We start from the raw sequence: 24,132 nt of genomic DNA on the forward strand, positions 1-24,132 counted from the left end.
GTGGGTGGCCTTTGTCAAGGCAAGAAACCCAAAGGAGATCTCGACGGATTTCTGCTTGTCTTCCTTTATTCACCTTCATGAACAAGGTTTAGCAGCCAACACGATAACTGCGTGTAAATCTGCCTTGACTAGACCCTTGCTTTATGCTTTCCAAGTAGACTTGTCTAATGAGATTTTTAACAAAATCCCTAAGGCCTGTGCTAGGCTCAGGCCTGCTGCACCTCCAAGGCCATCTCATGGTCTTTGGATAAGGTACTACATTTTGCTTTAAGTTTGAACAACGATAATTGCTCTTTGAAAGATTTGACTCAAAAAGTTATATTCTTGTTTGCTCTAGCCTCAGGGGCTAGAGTTAGTGAGATAGTGGCCCTTTCTCGGGAAGAAGGCCATATCCAGTTTGCTGATACGGGAGAGCTAAATCTCTTTCCCGACCTAACGTTTCTCGCCAAGAATGAGCTACCCACTAAGAGGTGGGGTCCCTGGAGAATCTGCCCTCTGAAGGAAGATGTCTCGCTGTGTCAAGTGGAGAGTCTAAAGGTCTATCTTCACAGAACTTCAGACTTCAGGGGAGGACAGCTCTTTAAAGGAGAAACATCGGGCTCAAACTTATCCCTAAAACAACTAAGGCCGAAGATGACCAACTTCAATCGCAGAGCAAATCCTGACAGTACACCCGCAGGTCATGATCCTAGGAAAATTGCTTCTTCATTAAACTTTTTCCAGCTCATGGATTTCAAAAACCTTCACTCGTTTACTGGATGGAAGTCATCCAGAGTGTTTTTCAAAACACTACGCGAAGCAAGTGCAAGAATTAAATCCGATTAGTGGTGGCGGCAGGTAGTGTACTAAAACCTGTCCGCTTAGTGCTGCGAGGAACAGTAAATTATGTGGGACTGTAATTCTAGGGGTGTACATGTTGGCACATTATAGTGCAACATGGTAAGTGAAATGTCATCAAGGTGACATTATGGACTGTTTCAGTGTACAAAGGTGATGAAACATAGACTGAACACTAAGTGCCGTGTGTTTTTTACACAAGTGTAAATAGACAGGCTTCTCAGAAAGACATTAGAAAATTTATTAAATTTTCATTTGAGTGGCAAAAATGTTTGTTTTCAGGTAAAACAAGTATTTCTGATTTATTCTGTATTGTATATGTTGGTAAATTCTATTTCACTTGCATTTTTATATTATTATGAAAAGTATGCTGAATTTCTATTTATTGTCTGACAATAAATGATTAATTGTTTTGCGCGTCTTATTTCGCCCTAAACATTTTTAATAAAAGTTGTGTGAGCATTCCTTTCATTCCTTATTATTCTGCATAATAATATTGAGCAAAGGTAGTAACTTTGTTCCTATATGCAAACAAACCTTTCTAGCTAGACTTAACTTGTTTCGATACAAGATACAAACTTGTCTATTGCGGTATACAACTAAACTGATATACCTCAGATGCTATGGTGGCTGACATGAACCTGTGTTCGTTTATAAATACAAACTTTGGCTAAAGGCATACAGTGAGACCTGTATACCCTTTTGATTGCTAGGTTGGTCATATGAAATATGCAAACTTCGAGACTTTTTTCCGAGTCTAGTTTGACTCTTCCCTGTAGGGGGCAGGAAGCACTAACATAGTCTATGACTAGAAGAAATGACATATAACGGTAATATCATAGGTCTCTTAGGTCTACATGACCAAGAAAATATTGTCTTGAGGTTTAAGGCACAACTGGGAAATCCACGGATACATTAATGCTCTGGTAAACTTCCATCAGGACGACATGGCCTGAGCCCCAAAAAACGGATTTTGAGCGAAGGGAAAAATCTATTTTTGGGTGAAATAGCCATGTCGTCCTGATAGACCCGCCCTCCTTTCTATGCAAGGCCTTGGCAGGATCCCTCCCAATAATACTGTATCTATAAGTACAGGCTTAACGCTACAAGGAATAAAGATGGCAGAGATTATGGCGCCATCTGAGTACTCAAACAGTAACGGAGGAAAGGAACTTTATAACGGCTCCTCTTTTATTTTGCCACTTTTCCCCCTCGAAGCGTAAACACTATGCAGGGTGCAGATTGCTATGTGGCATGTCAAGAATACGTCCCCTGATATTATGCAAAATCCTAAAAGGAAAACTTTAAGGATATTCGTGCCAGGAATTAAAATTCTGGAGACCTTAAGTTAAATTCTCTGGGAATATCACTGTAGAGAAATATACCCTTGGAAGCTACTTAAAGGAACCTTCCATCAGGACGACATGGCTATCTCACCCAAAAATACATTTATAAACAAACACTTGAAAACATTGTAACAATAGTAGCAACTACAACTTGTTTAGTGTTTTCTTTAATAAGAATTATGGAATAAAATTGGGGTAACAGGTGTACAGCTAATTAATATTAAGCTAACAAATTTTATAATACACCCAAAATATAAAAATTTACTGTGCCAGACAAAAAATCACACTAGAATTCATAAAATAGGGATTGTTGCTACGATAGGTTGTAAAATCATCTATTTCTGATTTTTTCTTTTTTTCAAAACATATACCCTTGTTAAATATAGTGTGCGTCTTACCACTTTTAGTGTCTTATGACACAGGAAATACGGTATTTTTTTTGGTTTAATGTGAATCTCATGTATTTCCTTGAGGATGGATGAATGGGGATCTGGAATTACGAATCCATGAGGTCTTGCAACATCATGACGTCCTCTGATCTGACGACCTAAAGGACCGTCCGAGTCCTCTCCATCTTGAACGGAGTTTGTTGGATAAACGCATTTAGGGTTGAAAGGTCGATGACTGGTCTCCAGCCTCCAGGCACCTTTTCTACAAGAAATAACCAACTGTAGAAGCCTGCAGAGCCTTCTGGGATCTCTTGGAGAGCATCCTTCTTATTTGAAGATGTTAACAGAAGTTCCTTTTCATTTTTTCTGTGGGCAAAGGGGATTCATTCTTCCCTCACAGTTTTAACATTTCAAAGGAAACAGTCTCTGGTACTTAAGATATAGAGAGATCTTAATAGACCTTGACATCTTTGGGGGGCATTGACTCTGATAGGCTCCTTGCCATGAGACCTTTTCATTTTCATCTCAATCTAAATTGGAACAAGGTTTTCAAACTAGACTCAATCTCAATTCCAATGATATTGGGCTGATCTTGATCAGTTTTTCCATGGAATTTCCTTGGAGATGAATCAAAGACCACTCTGCTCATGGAGCCTTCCCAAAAAGGAGAAAAAGCTTTAAATCCTTTACATCTGTCAAAGAAATGGACATTGCAGAAATCAATTTATATCAACTGACGGGAACTTATGGTGATATTCAATGCCCTTCAGGTTCAAGAAATACAGGTGGTACAAAAGACCATGGAAGTATTCTTAGGCATCACAGCAGTATTACTAAACATCCAAAATCAATAGGAGGAGAGATTCAATCCTTCTACTGGATAGAGGGAAAAAATATTTCATTCAGGAAAATATGAGAAGAATGTGTCTTCTCACACTTGTCATTGACGAGAAATCGAACAATTAAAGAAATAAAAAAAAGCTACGTCCTCCAATCGGTCGACCCCCCATAGACATGTATGCAACTTCATAAAACAAAAATATAGCTTTGCTTTGTTCCCCATGGAAGGCAAGTGCCCTGTTGTGAGACTGGTCAAGCTTAAATTTTAACACCTTTCCACATGTCGACACGATTTGGAAGGTGATATAATAAATTCAAAATTTTCTAACTCAAGAGCAGCAGAAGTAAGGGATAGGTTATTGCAATGGCACAAAATGTACTCAAAAATATCCACATATGCTTAGTGCTCATGCCCCTTCTCTGCCCATGCTCAGAACATGGGGGATTAAGTGGTGGTTGCTGACTTAACAAGTAGACCTATGGGACTCCAATCCCAACCTTATAGGAACAATAAAGGCATGATTTTACTCATGAAATCCATTAAGCTATGAGTAATGCTTTAGACTGGGGTACATGGATTAAGATTCAACTATGATCCCACAACCCATAATAATTATTATGATGTAAATATACAAAAACAAAAAAATATGTTACCCGTTATCATTTAATATGATCATATAGAAAGTATATTAATTGAATCACCACTTAAAAATGCAACGTAACTAACCTCTCCATTATAAAGAAGCAAAGGCACTTGACCAGGAGGAATTTTAGTGGAGCCCACAAGTTGTACATGAGGTCCTGAAAAATAAAATGCCTAATTAGTTTCAAAAGCTTGCTTTTGCCTTACCTTTTATATCTTTCAACTTGCAATCTTAATCATCATTTGCATACCAGTAAGATAAAACATATGATTCAAATCAAACTATTTTGTGCTAAAATTCCACCAGCTTAAGAACAAATTTGATTTCCTTTCACACACTCATTACTTTTAATTAGCTCACATTTGTGATCTTTGAATACTGAGTCACTTCTACTTTTAATAAACAACAAAAGAAGAATGACACTATCTTTGTGCAGATGCCCATGGATAACAGTTAACTAACTGTTTTTCATTCTCTGTAGTCTGGAATGTTACCCGCTGTGATGTTCATCTACTAACATCTCAACCATGGGATATAAGGATCCCTGTGATTAGGAGCAGGAGTCTCAAATTCCATAGGAGGATAAATGTACCCTTTCATTTCTTCTTCTGTGTAACTATGATCATCTTGCCCTCTTTAAAACATATTTTAAAATCCTGGGAGATCATAACTGACTGACCAAAGGTCTGGTCTCAGTCCTTGCTCCTAAACTTATTACAAGTCTGATCTTGGCACAGGGATTATCTCATTGTTGTGGCACTCACTAGACTTTGGGATCTCCTTCATCACTAAGATCACTGCACATGGTATCCCCTTGGAACAGTATCAACCAGGCCTAATATCATGTTATGGGTGTTATTACCCTCATCCTCATAAACATAATTATGGCAGTTTTTTTTACTGGGTCCTCAGCTAAATAGAGTATATTATCTCTACTCTCATCTGTGCTGTGCTCTTACTGCTTAAACTCCACCCAGATATGTTTTCACACTCCTACTTGCATAGCTATTGATTTTCTGACTAACTGATATGCAACCAATCTTTATAAATTTTTCAGACCTTATTCTGTTTTTTCAACCACGGTAAACCACATCTAACAACCACTTTTGCATTTGCAATACTATCTACCAACTATACTCTGGCAATGAGTCTTAACAAGTGATAATCACATTTTTCACACACCCCATTTTCTTTCTGTGACCATGCAGAAAGTCATATAATTGTATTGTAGGTTTTGATTTTCTTGCTCAACTGATGAAATATTTTTATTTCCCATTATGACCAGAATTTAGATACAGCACTCTTATACATACATATACCAAGGCACTTCCCCCAATTTTGGGGGGTAGCCGACATCAAACAAATGAAACAGAAAAGGGAACCTCTCCTCTCTACGTTCCTCCCAGTGTATAGAGGATCTTATAGATCCCTTAATCCCTGCATTGCCGTCCACAATATTTCTAAAACTTCCCATGTCGTACAGCAAGTTTTTTTCACTTCCTTCTCTCACCATTTTGCTTTTTACTAGATATCTGTCCGGAAAATCCCTTTTTCCATGTACTGTATAGTTTGTATTCATCCGCATCCGGCTATAACCCCATCTATTAAATTAAGCATACAGTACTGAATTTAAAATGGAAAATTTGGTAATAATTTGTATTTTTCCTAACTAATGCAAACCTGTAGTTATTAATAGGGATTATCTTTCAGCAAAGATGAAAGGTTAGCCATTAGACTTTTAATGAGAGGTGGCAACCCTACCCGACCTCTATAGCGAGGTAGGGGGTGGCTGGGGGTACCCAGCCACCTATGTCTACTCACTCATCGGTGAACTGCGTCACATTTTTATTACAGGCAGGACTTATCGGGGGATAGGTGTTGGTGGGACAATTTGTATAAATAACTGCAGGTTTGTATTAGTTGGGAAAAATGCAAATTATTTTCAAATTTTTCATTTGTTCCTTCGCTAACAAACCTTACATTATTTATGGGGATGACTTAACCTTAGGAGGGTGGTAAGTCCCAGTCCAGGTGCTCCCTATAAAGTATTCTCCCTATAAAGTATTAAGACTGTATCTAGAGGCGAATCTTGACAACTTGCTAGATAATACATAAGTGAGTATGATAGCAGCCTGATCAACCTGTCTGGTTGAGAGAGGAAGCATATGAACATCTAGGTAAGCATATTCCGAGTTAAAAACAGGAATGTTCATTACATATACAGATGTTTGTCAATGCTTACCTCGCGGGAAGCATTGAGGACGTGTACTGTACAACTATACAATAATAACTTCATAAGGCTACACAAGGGAAATGGTTATTACGTGCAGAGGATGAGGCCAGCTAGCAAAGTGACCCATGGCACTGGTCCCCAAGAGAGGGAAAGGTGAAGAAAAGAAGAGCCAGTCATTCTTATTCATTCATCCCAGACTTAACCTGGGTAGCCAGGTCAAGTCTGGGACTTGTCCAACAAGGAGCTCAAGGTATTCTTAAACCACTTGTTGTGCAGCCACCACAGGGCCAACAGAAAACGTATCGAGTCTCCTGTGGGTGACGTTTTGCAACACTGAAAAATTGTGTTTAAATGCCAGGGACGTACTGATGCCCCTGACATCGTGAACTCTAGGTTGTCAAGCTGGAGGAGAGTCTATGACCTTGCGAATCCATGATGAAATGGTGTTCTTGGTGACACTTCTCTTAATTCTACCCGTGCTGATGAACAGGGCTGACAGCTGGGGCCGAGTTGCTACAGTGCATTTTTAAGATAATATCTCAAACTCATCACTGGGCATACTAACAGCTGATCTGGGTAATTGGTTACAAAATGTAGACTCTTAATCTGAAAGTTCCCAAATCTAAGGTCCAGTACCACAGGATTTTAAGTCTTTACAATCAACTCGGGGACGAAGCCGGGTGTCACCAGCTCCCATCCCCTTGAATGGGCTATGTCGTACGAGAAACTGCCTCTCTTTGCAGAAGTTAAAGCAAGCAGGAATCCCATCTTCAAAGTGAAATTACTGTCCATTTAAGGACCTCAAGACGTGAACCACGTTCCAGGGAGGAACTCTTATTTCCGACTGGGGGCAAGTGATCTCATAACTCCGTATGAGTAAGGGAAGCTCCAATGAAGAGGAAAGGTGTACTTCGTCCAGTTTAAAGGCTAGGCTTTAAGGCAAAGAGATAGCCTTTTGCCGCCGAGACCGAAAGGAGTTTTTCCTCCCGAAGGTATACAAGAATCTCCGCTATTGTTGGAATAGTGGCATCAAGGGGAGAGATACCCCTTCCACGACAACAACCACAAAAGACTGTCCACTTTGCCGGGTATACTGAGGCTACGGATCATCACAAGTGCCCAGACATCCTTTTCGCAACTTGTTGCGAAAAGCCACTCTGAATAGTCTCCAGGCGTGAAGCCATAGAGACGGGATAGCCTTGTGAAAGATGTCCACATGTAGTTGTTTGAGTAGATCTTGTCATGATAGTAGTTCTCTTGGGGGATCTTCTGAGAGTTGCAAAAGGTCTGAGAACCATTCTGCATGATGCCATAGCGGAGCTATGAGGGTCATAATTGAATTGTTGGATGCTCTGGTCTAGTTGACCATTTTTCTCATCAGACACAATGGGGGAAAGGCATACACATTGATGTTGTCCCGCCATATTTGGAATACATCTTGCCATAGAGCCTGAGGGTCTGGGACTGGAGAACAATATAGCGGGAGCCTGAAGTTCAGGGACATTGCAAATAGATCCATGGTTGAGGAACTCCACAAAGTCAGGACTCTGTTAGCTATCAGAGGATTCAAAGACCATTTGGAGCCCACTATCTGAGTTGGACTCCTCAAGTTTTCAGCAAGCATATTCCTCTTGCCATGAATGAAACGAGCTGATAGCGTCACCGAATGTTCATCTTAGTACCTCTACTGCTAGATAGCATGAGGGCTTTGAAAAGTTATCTGCCTTGTTAGTTTATGTAAGCCACCACTGTAGTGTTGTTGCTCATCAACACTACAGAGTGACCTGCCAGCAACAGATGAACTGCAACAGATGAACTGCTGGAGAGCTAGAAAGGCTGCTCTCATCTCCAAGAGGTTTCTGTGCGGGTACCTTTCGGACTTGGACCAAAGGCCTGAGACTATGTGATACAGCAAGTGGGACTCCACCCCCTCATCCTTCTTTTGATGCATCTGTGTAGAGCCTCAAGTCCAGAGGAGGGACAAGAAGATCTAGTCCTTTGAGGAGGTACTCCTCTGCCACCCACCACTGAAGATCCATCACTTGATCCTGTCCTATAGAGACTAAGATTTCTGGGGAGTCGGAGTGTTGGTTCCACATGGACTTTGGCTGCCATTGCAGGGATCTTGTCCTGAGGCATCTGTTGGGAACAAGATGAATCAGGGAAGTTAGGTGGCCTAGAAGGCACAACCACTGCTGGACTATGAGATTTTCCCGTCTAAGGAAGGGTCTTGCCACTTCTCTCAGCCTGTGTACTCTGTCGTTTGATGGAAAGACTTTCTATTTGTTGGTGTCTATAATCATACCGAGATATACCAGTCTATGAGCTGGGAGCAGTGATGACCTCTTGGGATTTATTACGATCCCCAGATCCTGGCAAAACTCGAGAAGCATGTCCCAGTGATGAAGAAGGGTCCTCGCTAAGCCTACTAGAATTAGCCAACCATCAAGGCCTCTTAAGAGACAAATACAGTACCGTTTTTGTGAGCCAGAGCTGATACTAGGTCGAATACCCTGGTGAAGGCCTGGGTTGCTGATGCGAGACCGAAGCAGAGAACTTTGAACTGGTAAAGTTTATTCTCATGTACAGTATGAATCTGAGATACTTCCTTGAAGATGGATGGATTGGGATCTGGATGTATGCATCTAGGAGATCCAGTGTGCATGAGGTCCTTTGGTCTTACTGCCTGGATGACCGTGTCTGCCATCTTCATCCTGAACAGAGTTTGAAGAAAAAAACTTGTTCAGGGGCGAGAGATCTATGACTGGTCTCCAGCCTCCAGACACCTTTTTCACAAGCAAGAATTGACAGTAGAAGCCTGGTGACCCATCGAGGACCTATTGGAGAGCGCCCTTCTGAATCAAGTCTGCACTTCAGCCCGGAGTGCAAGCTCCTTTACAGATCCCTTCGTACAGTAGCTCAATGGAATTGAATCCCAGGTCAGAGGAGGGAGAGTTTGAATGAACAGGACACAATACCCTACGCTGATCACTGCAATCGTCCAGGGATCTGCCCTTTGAGACTGCCACCCCTATTAGAGGCATTGCAGGCCTTCTCCCACCGGTGGACTGATGAGAGGATTGCCCTCCCTAGAGGTAGCGGCCACCTCGGCCACCCGCATTACCCCATCTCTTTCCTCTGAAAGGATTGTTGCCCTTTTGATCTTTTGCCTGGAAGTACCGCTTAAACACCTTAGCAGGTCCACAGGACCTGGATGTTGTGGGATTTGAAGTGGTGGGTGGGATTTGAAGCAGTGGATTGGTCTCTAGTAGGGTGGGTAGCCTTCCCATAAGGCTGAGAAGTCATGGCCCCGTGGAGGAGAGAACCCTTGGAGGATTTGCTCCACCAATCAGCTGCTCTTTCTACCTCCTCCAAGCCAAAGGGAGCGGCTCCCTTGAGGGTCGAGTTTCTAAGTCACGCAACTTCCGCCTGTGAAATTTCCCAATCACGGTATCCCTTCTTTTCAGCATTGCATTCGCCCACAGTTTAACCAAGTGGTGTGAAAGGAACTCCAGAGTCTGGGTACCAGACAAGAGGAAAGACTCCATTTATACTTCCTGCCTTTCTCTATGTTGAGGAGTTCGGGTGCCAAAAGTGAGGCTCTCTGCAAGGAGAGACCCCTAGTAAGGGATTCTACTGAAGGGTCAAGGGTCAGGGTAGGAGTGAGCTCATTTTCAATCTCATATTACTTCCTTTGCAATACAAAAGGAAGTGGAAGAGCCCTAGAAGAAGAGCCTGCCCTCAGAGTTCGATGGGCCTGCTATCTAAGATAGTTTTCCTTCTGGCTGCTGTCAATCCCTTTGACCAGTGCAAGATTGCACTGGTCCTAGGGGGTCTCTGGGTGCCAAAAAGCTGGTCCAGGACTATGTCCTTGCCTTCCTGGGGGAGTGATACCAGGATCTGACAGCTTGTTAATTGACCTCATACAGGCTAGGACTTGCCAGAAGGCATGTTCCGACTCCTTCCATTCAGCCTAAGAGTGGAACTTTGGACTTGCTGCTCTAGGGAGATATTCCTCATCAGTGTCCAGAAACTCATCTACCTTCAAGCTCTCATCCATAGGAGCCTGGGGTAGGCCAAAGACATCAACCAGTTCTTAAGAAGGTCTTGCCTCAGGGGATCTCCAATTTAACTCTGGCCCCAGATTTTCCTTTACCTTCGCGTTCTTCGGAACCGTCTTAGAATCTTTCGACTCTCTCCAAGGAGGGAAGTGCTCTTTCAGGTTGGAAGGTCTGGGAGGAGTTTGCAGTTCTGTCGGAGCGTGAGACTTAGGAATGGTCTGGAGATCAGGCGTTGTTTCGGAGGAACAATCTCTAGGGATTGAGGCCTAAAAGGTCGAAGGAAGCCCGGGTTGAGCCTACAGTATATCCTTGCTCAACTATGGCTAGAGCCGATCAGCATGAGCTGGTGTACCACACTGTATCCTCTTCTTCTGACTAGTTGTCAGCCTTTCTCTTGAAAGAATTGGAGTAAGAGGGAGTTGTGCAAAGGTTTGAGACAACCCAGGAACTAACCTGTCCTCAGCTCTAGGTCTAGGTACGAGTGACTGATGCGCTGGATGGACATTAGAGCAGGTTTCCTCCCGGGATCAAAAGGGCTTGCAGAGGTGGACGTAAAACATACCGACCTCTCCAATGGGACACTTGAAGTGGATTGGATCTCAGGCTCTTGTGGTTGTAGAGGGGCTGGAAGGCCCAAGCCGATCAGAGACTTTTGCAGGTTTGACACCAAGGTGGAAGCTCGCCGATTGTTGTCAGGTCTGGGGTCTCCTTCCGGAGCCTTGGAGGAGAACATCTTTTGGTGGGATGGCATTTTGGAGCCTGGAAATTTTTGGGGATAATCTCTGGGCATGAGAAGGTCCTTTGTTGTCCATACCAGACGATCGGGTGATATCCGAACAGACGCGAACTTGTTCGGGAGTTCCTTAAACTCTTCTGGGAAGAGTTTTGGCCTGCCGCTGGGTTTTGCAATTGCGGAGGCTGTTGCCAGAGGCGTTGGGCTCGCGATCACTCATGAAATCGGGTCTGAAGCACATGAAATACGTGTGAAATTGGTCGGTTTACAAGTAAAAGGGCACAATTCACAGGTAGATGTAACTGTTTCACCAGAGATTGACGGCGAGTACAGAGGAGAAAGCCCTTGGGGCCTCTGTACCTCCGTAGGGCTACAATCCGTCGGTAGAGGTGGAGATAGAGGCCTCAGAATGGGAGCAACGTGTTACATTGGTGAGCATTGCATCAGCGGGTGACCCATTGGTGAGCGTCGCGTCGGCATGCGCTTACGTAGGATACCCCAAGCTGCAAAGGGAACAGGGGGTAGCCAATAAGGACGCATCTCTGGGAGTTGTCCTTCAGGAGGTCCTTGTTCGTATGTAGGTCATCTTGGAGATGGAGCAGCAGGAGATTATCAAGTTATAGAGTGCCGCATGAATCATAAGCGCAGGCGTCTACGATACCCTCGTGAAGAGGAACGTCTCGATCGTAAACGTGAACGCTTTATTCGGTGATTGTGAGCGTCATGCTCCTGATCGTGAGTGCCTCGCTCGTGATCATGAGTGCCTCGCTCGTGATCATGAGTGCCTCACTCGTGATCATGAGTGCCTCGCTCGTGATCATGAGTGCCTCGCTCGTGATCATGAGTGCCTCGCTCGTGATCATGAGTGCCTCGCTCGTGATCGTAAGCACCCTGCTCGGGCTCGTGAGTGTCTTGCTCATGATCGTGAGCATCTTCCTCGTTATCGTGAGCGTCTTCCTCATGCCCATGTGTTCTTTGCTTGCAATGGTGAACATCTAGCTCATGACCGGGAGCATCTAGCTCGTGATCGCGAACATCCAGATTGTGATTGTGAGCTTCTAGCTCAGGATCGTTAGTTCTTAGTTCATTAATAAAAGCACCTTCTAGAAGAAGACCGACGAGACTATGTTGACTTATGGTCTCTGAATTTTGAGAGTTTAGCTCATGAATGCGAGTACCTTCTTAAAGAAGAGCACTGAGATCGTGATGACCTATGATCTCTTTGATGATGATCATCATCAGATCGTCGCGAACACCATCTTGAGGTTGATCGTCCAAAAGGACGAGAAGATGATGAGTCACGTCCAGATGATCGGCGAGCATTTGGAGCCCTGGCCACCGGGTGATTATCCTTCCCAACTTACGCAGCAGGCGAGTGCCGAGGCACGAGCAGGAACCTTGCATGTGGGGAGAAACAAAAGGCTGTGGGTTAGGTGATGATGGAGCCTCAGGATGGAGAGAAGGCTCGTCATCAGCAGGAGACTGTCATACACTCATGGAAAGGCCAAGAGAGGGCGAGAGATGGACCTCGCAGACATCAAGGGCCTCAGCTGCCAAAGCAACTGACAAAGGGTCTCTCTATGCCCCATGCTGAAGGAGATGAAATAGAGCTTCCTTGGAAGGGGGAGCAAACACTCCCATGGACGGCCAATTTTGCAGCACATCTGAAAGAGAGAATGGTTTTCCAGTGGAAGAAAGTGAAGTTGCTCCTCTGGGGGAAGCTACAAACCCTCAGTACCCAAGGTTGCCATGGAGTTGGTTGGTCTGTGCTCCTACTTGACTACCCTCTGGAGGAAGGCAAGCGAGGAGGAGCTTTGGGGAAAGTGCAGGAAGAAGACGACCAAGGTCTTTTTGCCCTTGAGGAGAAACCTGGGTGAGAGATCTCTCTTGGCCTTCTTCTTCCTGCGACGCTCAAATTTCTACCACTGGGAGGCAGGCCACTCCCTACATTCTTCGCAGGGTGATCCCTGCTCAAAGCGACGCCCCCTGCAGGTCGGGCACAGCGAATGGGGGGTTGGTATCCACCGATGACATGAAGGTGCCACATGAGCACCATTCACGACCAGGGCAGGTACGCATGGGAGCGTCAAAGAAGGAACAGTAACACCTAAAAGAGGAAAAGGAATTGCATAAAGCAATTAGTCTGTCCTAGCCTGGAGGAGGAGAGAGCGAATACGTCCGGTCTCTACAAGCCAAAAGAAAGAAATGACGTAGTTCACTGATGAGTGAGTAGATATAGGTGGCTGGGTACTCCCAGCCATCCTCAACCCTCCCCGCTATAAGGGTTGGATAGGATTGCCACCTCGCATTAAGTCTAATAGCTAACCTTCCAACTTCACCAAAAGATAATCTATATAAATAACATATAGTTTGTTAGTGAAGGAACAAATAGCTTTTAATATTTATGCTTTCATGTTTCTTTACAATCCTTTCAAGTTTTCTGAAAAGCTGGCAAACTAACACGAATTACAAATCTTCTCTAAGATAGGATTTGACGCTGCTTTGAACGGCTACCAAGGAATTTCCCCTCATCCCCTTTTAGAGGACTGACACCAATCACTTACTCTTCTCTGAGCCTGGATTTGATGCTGCTTTGATGAACTATTAAAGAGTGCCCCCCTATTCTATAGTTTTATTTTTGTTTTTGTTCCTAGCATTTAGAATTCTATGCACTGATAATATTCATGCTTTCCCCCATGGAAGGCTATAAACTATATGAAATCGATTGCAAATTGGCACATACTGGTTTCTAAGGACTATACCCCCAACAATTAGTTTGAATTGAATTCAATACAGTATCTAAAGTGATTCTAGTCATCCTTTTCTCTATTAACCAACTAATTCAGAGGGCTGTTGTTATAGTCTCTCATCTTTCCTACCATTAAGCAAGCTACATGTTCTGAAGAACATTGGAAATTTGAAATAATTTACAGCTAAATACATACAGGGAAATCTAGCAGATGACCATCCAAATATTAAAGCAAAAATTTTTGTGCAAGACAGCTGAATCAAGAAAATTAGCGAACTATCTCATACTAACAGGCAAGGATGGTTGATTACATTTTAACTAAGCCAACTATTAACAAATTATTCCAGAAACTGTACATTGTGACTTTCATAATTAAATCTCCTTCAAATAAGAATGTGGACATGACGATATTATTCTTTTTACCATAAACTAGTCAGGGATTTGTTTTCAATTGAATATTTTAAAAATTCTTGATAATAAAGTTTACGATTCATAAATTTAAGCTTCGAACCTTGGGTAAGAAAAATTTAAAATAACATTATCAAACAACATTACTATATCTAGACGATTTAAACATCAACATAGTTGGGAGATATAATTCCATCAACAACAACTTTTTCCAACACAAAATGACTCACCTTTGATGTGTTCTTGATGTAGGACATATGTATAAAGAAATTTTTCATCAAACAAGACAAAAACATTGCGATCACTTGGACAGTTTTCCCATAAACATCCTTTACAGGAGCCAGGGAATTCAGGGATATCAAGCAAGTCGTCATTCACCTTTAAAGAAATAGAAGAAAAGTTTATTTTATATTCATTGATTCTCTAATTTATAATGCAATAAGTAGCAACCAAACTCAAACATATGTAAAAAATTAATAATAAAAACATAGTGACATGCATTAAAACTTTGCAATATGTCAAATTCAAAATAACTTTTATTTTTCCAAATGATACAAACCTTGAGCTCTTTATTAGGGAAAAAACTTTCGGCAAATATGGAAGACTAGCCTTATGACTTTTAGCGAGGTGCAACTACCCCACCACTAGTTAGTGGGGGGGTGTAGGGGTTAGTACTGGCTATCCCGCTCACACACATAAAAGCCTGTGTTCTATTGTCCCTTTTGCTTGCAGGTAGGACTTACCAAGGGATAGGTTATGACAGACCAAATTTCTATAAAGCGCTCAAAATTTGTATCGTTTAACAAAATACAAATTACTTTAAATTTGTCATTTATCCAACATTAAATACAAACCCCTTTGCTCTTTATTAGGGAAGAATCACTCTGTAGGTGGGTGGAAGTCTTAATCAACTGGCTGGTTTTTGACCCAGGGTTATTCACGTACGTGCTCTGTATGTATAAGAGAGAAAACCCTGACACCTAGGTAAACTCTACGAGCAATAACATACTTTACGGCCTAAGCAATCTTTGCGATTGTGTGATACTAGCAGTGTGACTTGTCTAGGTAAGAATTCTCAAAAAACCTAGGAATCTTTGAGCCAACCATAGACGTTACCCAATCCCACCTTGCCAGGGGGTATGGGGATGCAACAAGTATTATTTCCATAACAGGTTACACAAGGGAAAGGCTTTACCTGCAAACAGAGGAGGCCAGCTTGCAGAGGACCCATGGTGCTGTTCCCAAAAGAAACAGCCTGTCATTCTTGTCATTCATCCCAGACTTAATCCTGGGTAATCTCTGCCCTCCACCATCTGCTACTTGTCAATCAAAGAGCCTGAGGTGTTTATACTATTTGTTGTGTAGCCACCTCAAGGCCAATGGAGAACATTTTCATGTTCCTGTGTGTCCCATCTTGCAGTAGTGGGCGGTGAAGGTTGTCTGACACTTCCACACCCCCGCTCGTAGGACCTGCGTCACAGAGTACGGACATACCTATGCCCTTTACGTCATGAGCTATGGATTGTCTCGTTTGGGGGATAGGATCAGTGTTCAACACTCGGTCTATGACCTTGCTAATCCAAGCAGAGATCGTATTCTTGGTGATCCTCCTCTTGACTTTCCCAGTACTGACAAAGAGTGCTGGCACTCAGGGACCAGCTCCTGCAGTTCTCTTGAGGTAGTACTTCAAACTCCTCCCTGGGCAAAGTAGCATTTGATCTGGATCATCGGATATATTACGAAGACTCCCAATCCGGAAGGGTCCGAATCTAGGCTCTGCTACTCCTGGATTTTGAGTCTCCGTGAAAAACTCAGGGACTAAGCTGGGCATTACCTCTCCTCATCCCAATGAATGGGAGACATCGTAGAAAATACCATGAAGTTCGAAATTTGCTGACTTTCTTGGTCGAAGCCAACACAAGTAGGAAAACTGTCATCAAGGTTAGGGGAAGATCTAATGCCTGGCGTAATAGTTGGTAGGGACACCCTTCAGGGACCGAAGGACATGAACCACATTCCATACAGGTGGTCTTAAATTCCGACTGAGGACAGGTAAGCTCGAAACTCCATATGAGGAGAGACAACTCTAGCGAAGAGGAAATGTTAACTCCTTCCAGCCTAAAGGCAAGGCTCAAGGCCGAGCAATGGCCTTTCACCGAATAGACTGCGAGGAGGTTTCCTTCCCGAAGGTACACAAGGAACTCCACTATTGCTGGGATAGAGGCATTAAGGGGAGAGATACCCCTTCAACGACACCAACCACAGAAGACAGTCTACTTAGCCTGGTAAATGGCAGCTAAAGATTTCCAAAGGTATCCAGACATCCTCTTTACAACTTGTTGCGAAAAGCATCTCTGTGTGAGAGGAGATGCTAGATAATCTCCAGGCGTGAAGACGTATGGATCCTATGGCTTTGTGGAAGAAGTTAACGTATGGTTGTCTGTGTAGATCGTGTTGTGGAGGGAGTTCTCTCGGGACTTCCATCAGTGGCTGAAGAAGGTCCGGGAACCATTTTGTATGATGCCATAGAGGAGCTATGAGAGTCAGTGCTAGGTTTGTGTTTGATCTTGCCTTGTTGAGCACCCTTCTCATCAGGCAGAATGGGGAAAGGCGTAAACATCGATGTTGTCCCACCGTTGCTGGAATGCATCCTGCCAGAGGGCCTGAGGATCCAGAACTGGCGAACAGTAGAACTGGAGCCTGTTGTTAGGAATGTTGCAAACAGGTTCATTGTCTGTGATCCACATAAAGTCAGGACTTTGTTGGCTACTAAATTAAAAGGCTCCTCAGAGCCCACTATCTAAGTTGCTCTGCTCAGATTGTTCATGAGCACAGTCATTTGGCCCAGAATGAAATAAGCTAATAGGGACACCAAGTTGTCTTCTGCCCCTCTTAGCATCTCCACTGCTAGATGGCAAAGCTGGGGTGCGAGAGGGTACTGTCTTGTTTGTTTGTGTAAGCCACTACCATGGTATTGTTGCAAATCAACACTACCGAGCAACCTACCAGGAACTGATGGAACTGCTGTAAGGCTAGAAAGGCTGCCCTCATCTCTTGCAGATTTATGTGCTGGAACCTTTCGGACTCTGACCAGAACCTGGAGGCCGCATGATGCAGCATGTGGGGCCACCCACCCTTCTTTTGATGCATCTGAAAGGAGCATCAATTCCAGGGGAGGGACGAGAAGGTCGACCCCTCAGAAGAGATTCATGTCTGTCGCCCACCATCTCAGGTCTTTCTTCCACTCGGGTCCCATAGGGACCAGAGTATCCGGAGAGTCCTCGTACTAAACCCACCTAGATTTTAGCAGCCACTGAGGAGATTGGATTCGTATGCAGCCATTGCTGACTAAACAAACCAAGAATTATAGTCGACCTATGAGACATAACCACTGTTGGGCTGGGAGTGAGTCTTGTTGAAGGAAGGGACTTACCACCTTCTTCAGCCTCTGGATCCTGTCATCTGAAGGGAAGACTTTCTGCAGGCTGGTGTTGATGATCATGTCTAGTTATACCAGTCACTGATGGAAGCAAAGATGAGACCTCGAGATTTATCACAATCACCAGAACGCAGCAAAATTCGGGGAGTCTGTTCCAGTGTTGAAGGACAGTAGCCACCGAGTCTGCTAGAATCAGCCAGTCATCCAGGAATCTTGGAAGACTGATGCCGATTCTATAGGACGTGGTTGACACTAGGGTAAAAGCCCTCATGAAAACCTGAGGTACTGTTGAAAGACTGAAGCACAGCACCTTAAACTGGTATTCCTGTCATCCTGTATGATCCTTTAATACTTCCTTGATAACGGATGTAATTGGATCTGGAAGCATGTGTCCTTGAGGTCCAGTATGCATATGAAGTCCTGTAGTTTTACCGCTTGTCTAACCGTGTCTGCCGTCTCCATGCTGAACAGTTTGTTGAACAAATTTGTTTTAGGAGGAGAGGTCAAATACTGTAGACTTTCTACAAGAAAGTTGACTGTAGAAGCTCGGACACTCTGATGAAAACGTAATCGTGCATTGATGACGTAATACCTGATTCTGATGTCTGTAAGGACGTTCGGATTTGTGTTGATTGTAGAGAGGCCCACCATCTTACCTCCACAGGTGGAGGGGTCTGTGATGATATGTATGTCTCTGTGGCAGAACTGCGGATATGCCGCCCTGTAGTCAACCTCGGTCACTCGGTGGGGTTCGCGAGCGAACTTGTTAGCATAAGCCCTTGCAGGAGAAAAACTCTTCATTTAACTTGGATCACCTGTTCACGGGCGGAGTCCCATGAATGTCGATCCTCCCGCTGATTGGACGAGGCATGGTTGAAGAAGCACTGAGAATTCCTAACTTGTAGAAGAAGAATCTCAGTCTCTTAGAGGTAAACCTAACTCACTACCGAGAAAGGTGTTATCCCTAAAGACGAATGGCTGAAGCTTCGGACTTCACATTCCTTCCGCTGGCTGGGCTAATTCAGGATGAGGGAGAGCATTGTCATCAGCGAGCTGACACGCAAGACCACGTTAACTCTGAGTTGGCCGTATTAGCCTTCCCAAAGGAGAACCCCGAGATGGAGGGTCAAAGTTGCTTTGCACAAGTCCCATGGGACCCTGGGCCAATGGAGACATGATGACAAGAAATAAAGAGGAGAGGATTCCTCGAAAATATGTTTGCTATAGTTTGTAAACGTAAGCATGAGCAGACTCAATCCCCTAAAAACTTCTGCGGGTTTGCAAAGATCTGAGGATCATGGTAAACCTTCCGTGCTTCCCACCCAAAGACTGGTATACCTGGGCATGATATCAGACACCAAACTTCACAAAGCCTTCCCATCAGACAACAAGATAGCAAGGCTGAGGAAAGCCGCAAGGCCTTTCCTCAGACGAGAGGAACTCCCAGCCCAGAAGTGGCTATATCTCCTTGGACACTTATCATCCTTGACCCGTCTAGTTCCCAACAGTTGCCTCGAGATTCAATCTCTCCAGGGGCACCCTTAGTTCAATTGTAACCAGGCCTTTGAATCCCCCGGACACTCTGATTCCCATGGGATCAGAAGAAAAGACGGACCTCGGATGGTAGCTGGCAGATGAGAATCTGCTGAAGGGTGTCGATCTTCTCGTCCCTCCTCCCGATTTGATGCAGTTTTCAGACGCATCAAAAGAAGGGGGGAGGGCCCACATGCTGTACCACACGGCCTCAGGCCTTTGGTCAGAGTCCGAAAAGTACCTTCACTTAAATCTCCTAGAGCTTTAGACCGTATTTCTGGCCCTTCAACAGTTCCGCAAGTTCTTGGCGGGTCACTCGGTGGTGGTGATGAGTGATAGCACCACAGTAGTGGCTTACATAAAAAAGCAAGAAAGTACTTCTTCACAGCCCCTATCCCATCTAGCAGTAGGGATACTAAGATGGACAGAAGTCCATTCAGTCTAACTATCAGCTTGCCTCATTCAAGGCAAGAGGAATGTGCTTGCTGACAATCTGAGCAGAGCAGTGGGTTCTGAATGGTCTGTGGATCATCTAGTAGCCAAAAACGGCCTGACTTTGTGGGGATCTCCGATTGTGGACCTGTTTGCAATGGCTCTGAACTTTAAACTCTCATTGTACTTCTCCCCAGTCCCAGATCCCAAGGCTATCTGGCAAGATGCACTCCACCAACGGTGGGATAACATCGACATATACTCATTCCGACTGTTTTGTATGATGAAAAAAGTACTCAAGAATACCAGAACATCGGTCAATCTCTCAATGACCTTCATAGCTCCTCTATGGATCCTCAACAGTATCAGATCAAAATAAGTGGCCTGTATAAATAAAAATTATTTTTGTACTCATGAAGTTACACATTGCAGGGCCAACAGAAGCAAGTTTCTTATAGAACTACTAAATTCATATAAGTAAAATCTGTGGTTTATAAATTACAGTTAAGAAACATTTCCATAGTTATTATTTTTCCACCACTGTTAATGCTAATACTATCTACTGGAATCATTCTTTAAGAACAGTGAATAATTAAAATTTACCTTTATTCGTTAGTAATATCAGGATTCTTTAATAAATAAAATACCTAATTTATACACCCAAGAGACTAAATTTTCAAGAATCTACCATTTAATTCAAGTGCATTAATCTTTTATATACTGCATATATATTGATCAATCTATGAAGATACAAGCTCAAAGATGCCACTGTCATCTGCATTTAGATTGTAGAGACAAAGATTACTAATAAGAATATGATTTGCAATATACTAAACTATACTCTTGCATATCGAATGTAATAATTGAAAATAAATAAATAAAAAAAAATATCCCATTCTACTTACAGGATTATACACAAAGCCTTCCCCTTTTGTATCAACTATCACAAGTCGTCTCCCAGATGGTTCACCATATATGCTGGTGATTCCAGTGGAGTGGCGGTAGTCACTCACAGTCTGCCAGTCTTCAATGAAAAAGAAGTACAAGCCTCCTGTCTGGAAAAAAAAAAATAATGAATGCATCAATTCTTCAAATTTAACTTATGAATACATGAATGTTCATTTAACATACAGTATGTTAAACATTTAAACAACTAATAACTTGAAGTAAAGAATACAAGGAATAAACTTGACTCCATGGGAATATATCTGCAAATAAAACTCAACTGTATGGCATATATAATAATAGTGTTAAAATGAAAAACAGAAGGCTAGACATAGCAAACCATTCTTAAATAAACACACTTAAAATCAAGCAGGGAGATATAAGATAAATATACGTTCTGATATACAATTTACAAACAGGATTTGAGAATAGTTCATCCTGGTATACAATTCCTGAGGAAACAAGAACCATAAAACATTTCATATGGACATCAAAGGTAACACTGTAGAAATCGTATCTGCGTGACATCACAAGCATCATCAGATGCTCGATGTTATGAGACGAAGGGTAAATTATGCAACATAAAATAGTGATGAATAAGAGTATGGCAGAGGACAGGATGCGGGGAACATTATCAAGTTGTAGTGGAAATTTAGACATTCCAAGAGCAAAAGGAGGGATATTTATGGCTGGCTACCATATTGGATTGGTAGCGTACTCTAGAATAGGTAAAAAACCGAAAGAGAGGGTCAGCTAAAAAATCATAGAAAGGATAAATAACAATATAAAAGATAAAGATAATGCATAAAGATAAATCTTCACAGTCCTTGCCCAAAGCATACGGCCACAGCAGTCTCTAAGCCTAGTCAAACCTTCAGACCATATCGCTAAGCCTGAGTAGCCAATATACTACAATAAAAAACCATCTCGAGTGTTTTCTGATAGTTCCCCCATTTCCACTTCCATTTTGCATGACAGCAAAAGGAAAGGGGGGCCAATTACAGCCACTGTTGTTATTATGCTGATGGCACCTCCATCTCATCTAAACTGTTTATCTAAAAAGCTGTTAAGCCTCCATAGCTACACTGAGAGTCCATGTAAAGTAATATTAGGGTAACTGGAGGGTCACTGGGCTGTTGGTCACATTCTGTAAAAATAGACTGGGTAGGATTAGATGGAGTTACCTTAGGTTTAGACTTATCTCTTTGATGTAGTAAAATAGGAGTACAGTAAACTTCATTCCTCTATGCCAAACTGATTCATGTTTGCTAATCTACAATCTTTTCTAAAAGAATTTCAAGCCAGGAAAGATTATCATTGCTACCCTACAGGTGAGAAAAATTATTTAAGTCTTAATTCAGGATTTTGCTATTTTAAGAGTATTTCCTGATACCTTTTGCATTATACATGATTCTGCATAACAAAATGCACTCTTTTCGTAAGTTTTTTAGAGTTTTCAGAGTAGAAAAACCTTAGTCATCACAAAATGTGAATGACACTGCTAGAAACTTGAAAATTATTTTTTTCTGAATTGCCAGTCAGTGTTATATTAAAAAAAAAACAATCCATAGCTAGATGGTCCTATCTGTTTCAATGGTGGGACAACCCAAATGGTTTTCTAAGGGATTAAACCTCAATCTTCTTTGAGTTTTGGCTTTGGAATAACTACAGGCTCTTTGAGTCTGTAGGGCTTTGCTGTGAATATCTTATCTTATTAGATTTGCCAAGTTATAAATCCTTAAAAGATAACATGTTTAGAAATAGATGCCAAAGCAGGGTAAATACAATTGGAACCCGAGTTCAATGAATGACTCAGGATAGCAGATGCGTATCCCATTTCATTAAATGCCACTTATGAACCAAGCACCCTAGCTTTAGAAATCTAATTTGGCTGAATTTTACAAGCCCTTGTACCATATATGATGTCAGACTAAAAGTGGATTCCAACTCAAGACTAAAACACTTGGAATCAAAGATAAAAGATAAAAAGTGGATTCCAACTCAAGACTAAAACACTTGGAATCAAAGATAAAAGATAAAAAGTGGATTCCAACTCAAGACTAAAACACTTGGAATCAAAGATAAAAGATAAAAAGTGGATTCCAACTCAAGACTAAAACACTTGGAATCAAAGATAAAAGATAAAAAGTGGATTCCAACTCAAGACTAAAACACTTGGAATCAAAGATAAAAGATAAAAAGTGGATTCCAACTCAAGACTAACACACTTGGAATCAAAGATAAAAAGTGGATTCCAACTCAAGACTAACACACTTGGAATCAAAGATAAAAAGTGGATTCCAACTCCGGACTAAAACACTTAGAATCAAAGATAAAAGATAAAAATCTAGAGGTTTTACTAGTACACAGTTTCTAATCATAAGGCTAATAAAATATATTTAATTACATTTGGATAAAACGGCTCAACACTTTCAATAAGGATAACAGAAGCACATGTGATACTTCCATGAAGGACAGACTGAACACACTTGCAATCAAAGATAAAAGATAAAAGATAAAAAGTGGATTCCAACTCGAGACTCTAACACACTTGGAATAAAAAATAAAAGATAAAAAGTGGATACAGATTTATGGCTTACACAATCTAAGAATGAGATATGGAAGGGTCTGAACAGCAGATGTACTCCTAGTTTCTTGATTGTCTCTGTACCGAGTGCTAAGCTGAGCCGTGTATATTATCTTTTCAGTCAGTCCTTCATGGAAGTATCACATGTGCTTCTGTTACCCTCATTGAAAGTGTTGAGCCGTTTTATCCAAATATAATTAAATGTATTTTATTAGCCTTCTGATTAGAAACTGTGTACTAGTAAAACCTCTAGATACAAAAGTTTCTGCATACAAAAAAGTGAATATTGTGAGTAAAACTCAAATCCATAAGGTCTCAGGAAACCACATAGCTTAGTATGGAAACCAGTTTGCCTAATGGGATTTAAAGTAACCTACGCACATGTGCCAGGTAACCAGTCTTTCTTTTCTATAATTTGTGACATAATGTAATGGGTTTGTTGTGGCCTGATTGGTAACGTCTCTGTCTGGTGTTTGCCAGACGGGGGTTTGAGTCCCGCTCAGACTCATTAGTGCCATTAGTGTCTGCAACCTTACCATCCTTGTGAGCTAAGGATGGGGAGTTTGGGGGGGAGCCTATAGGTCTATCTGCTGAGTAATCAGCAGCCACTGCCTGGCCCTCCCTGGTCCTAGCTTGGGTGGAGTGGGGGCTTGAGTGCTGATCATATGATATATGGTAAGTCTCTAGGACATTGTCCTGCTTGATAGGGCAATGTCACTATCCCTTGCCTTTGCCATTTATGAGTGACCTTTAAACCTTTAATGGATGGCAAAACTCAATTAGGTATGGATGAAGTTTCACTGGTGCTGGATGAGTAGAATTTAATAAATGTAATCATAAATTGATCTTATCAATATTTACTATTGTACTCTATTCAGATTTCCAGAAAAGTGAATAAAGTAGTCCTTTTTTACAGACAAAACCACTATCAATAATTTCTAAGTATTCTAAAACTG

General features: G+C 42.3%; 1 protein-coding gene across 1 annotated transcript in view; it reads right to left on the reverse strand.

The window, feature by feature from the left end:
* Oseg6 (intraflagellar transport protein Oseg6) overlaps positions 1–24,132 on the reverse strand; it is a 313,337-nt gene that overhangs the window by 132,313 nt on the left and 156,892 nt on the right. The window contains 3 exon segments of the mRNA XM_068348165.1: positions 4,140–4,213; positions 14,471–14,618; positions 20,550–20,699. Of these exon segments, the coding sequence (XP_068204266.1) occupies positions 4,140–4,213; positions 14,471–14,618; positions 20,550–20,699 (372 nt within the window).

The sequence above is a fragment of the Palaemon carinicauda genome, chromosome 24 (assembly GCF_036898095.1).
Source record: "Palaemon carinicauda isolate YSFRI2023 chromosome 24, ASM3689809v2, whole genome shotgun sequence".
In the NCBI taxonomy this organism is placed as follows: domain Eukaryota; kingdom Metazoa; phylum Arthropoda; class Malacostraca; order Decapoda; family Palaemonidae; genus Palaemon; species Palaemon carinicauda.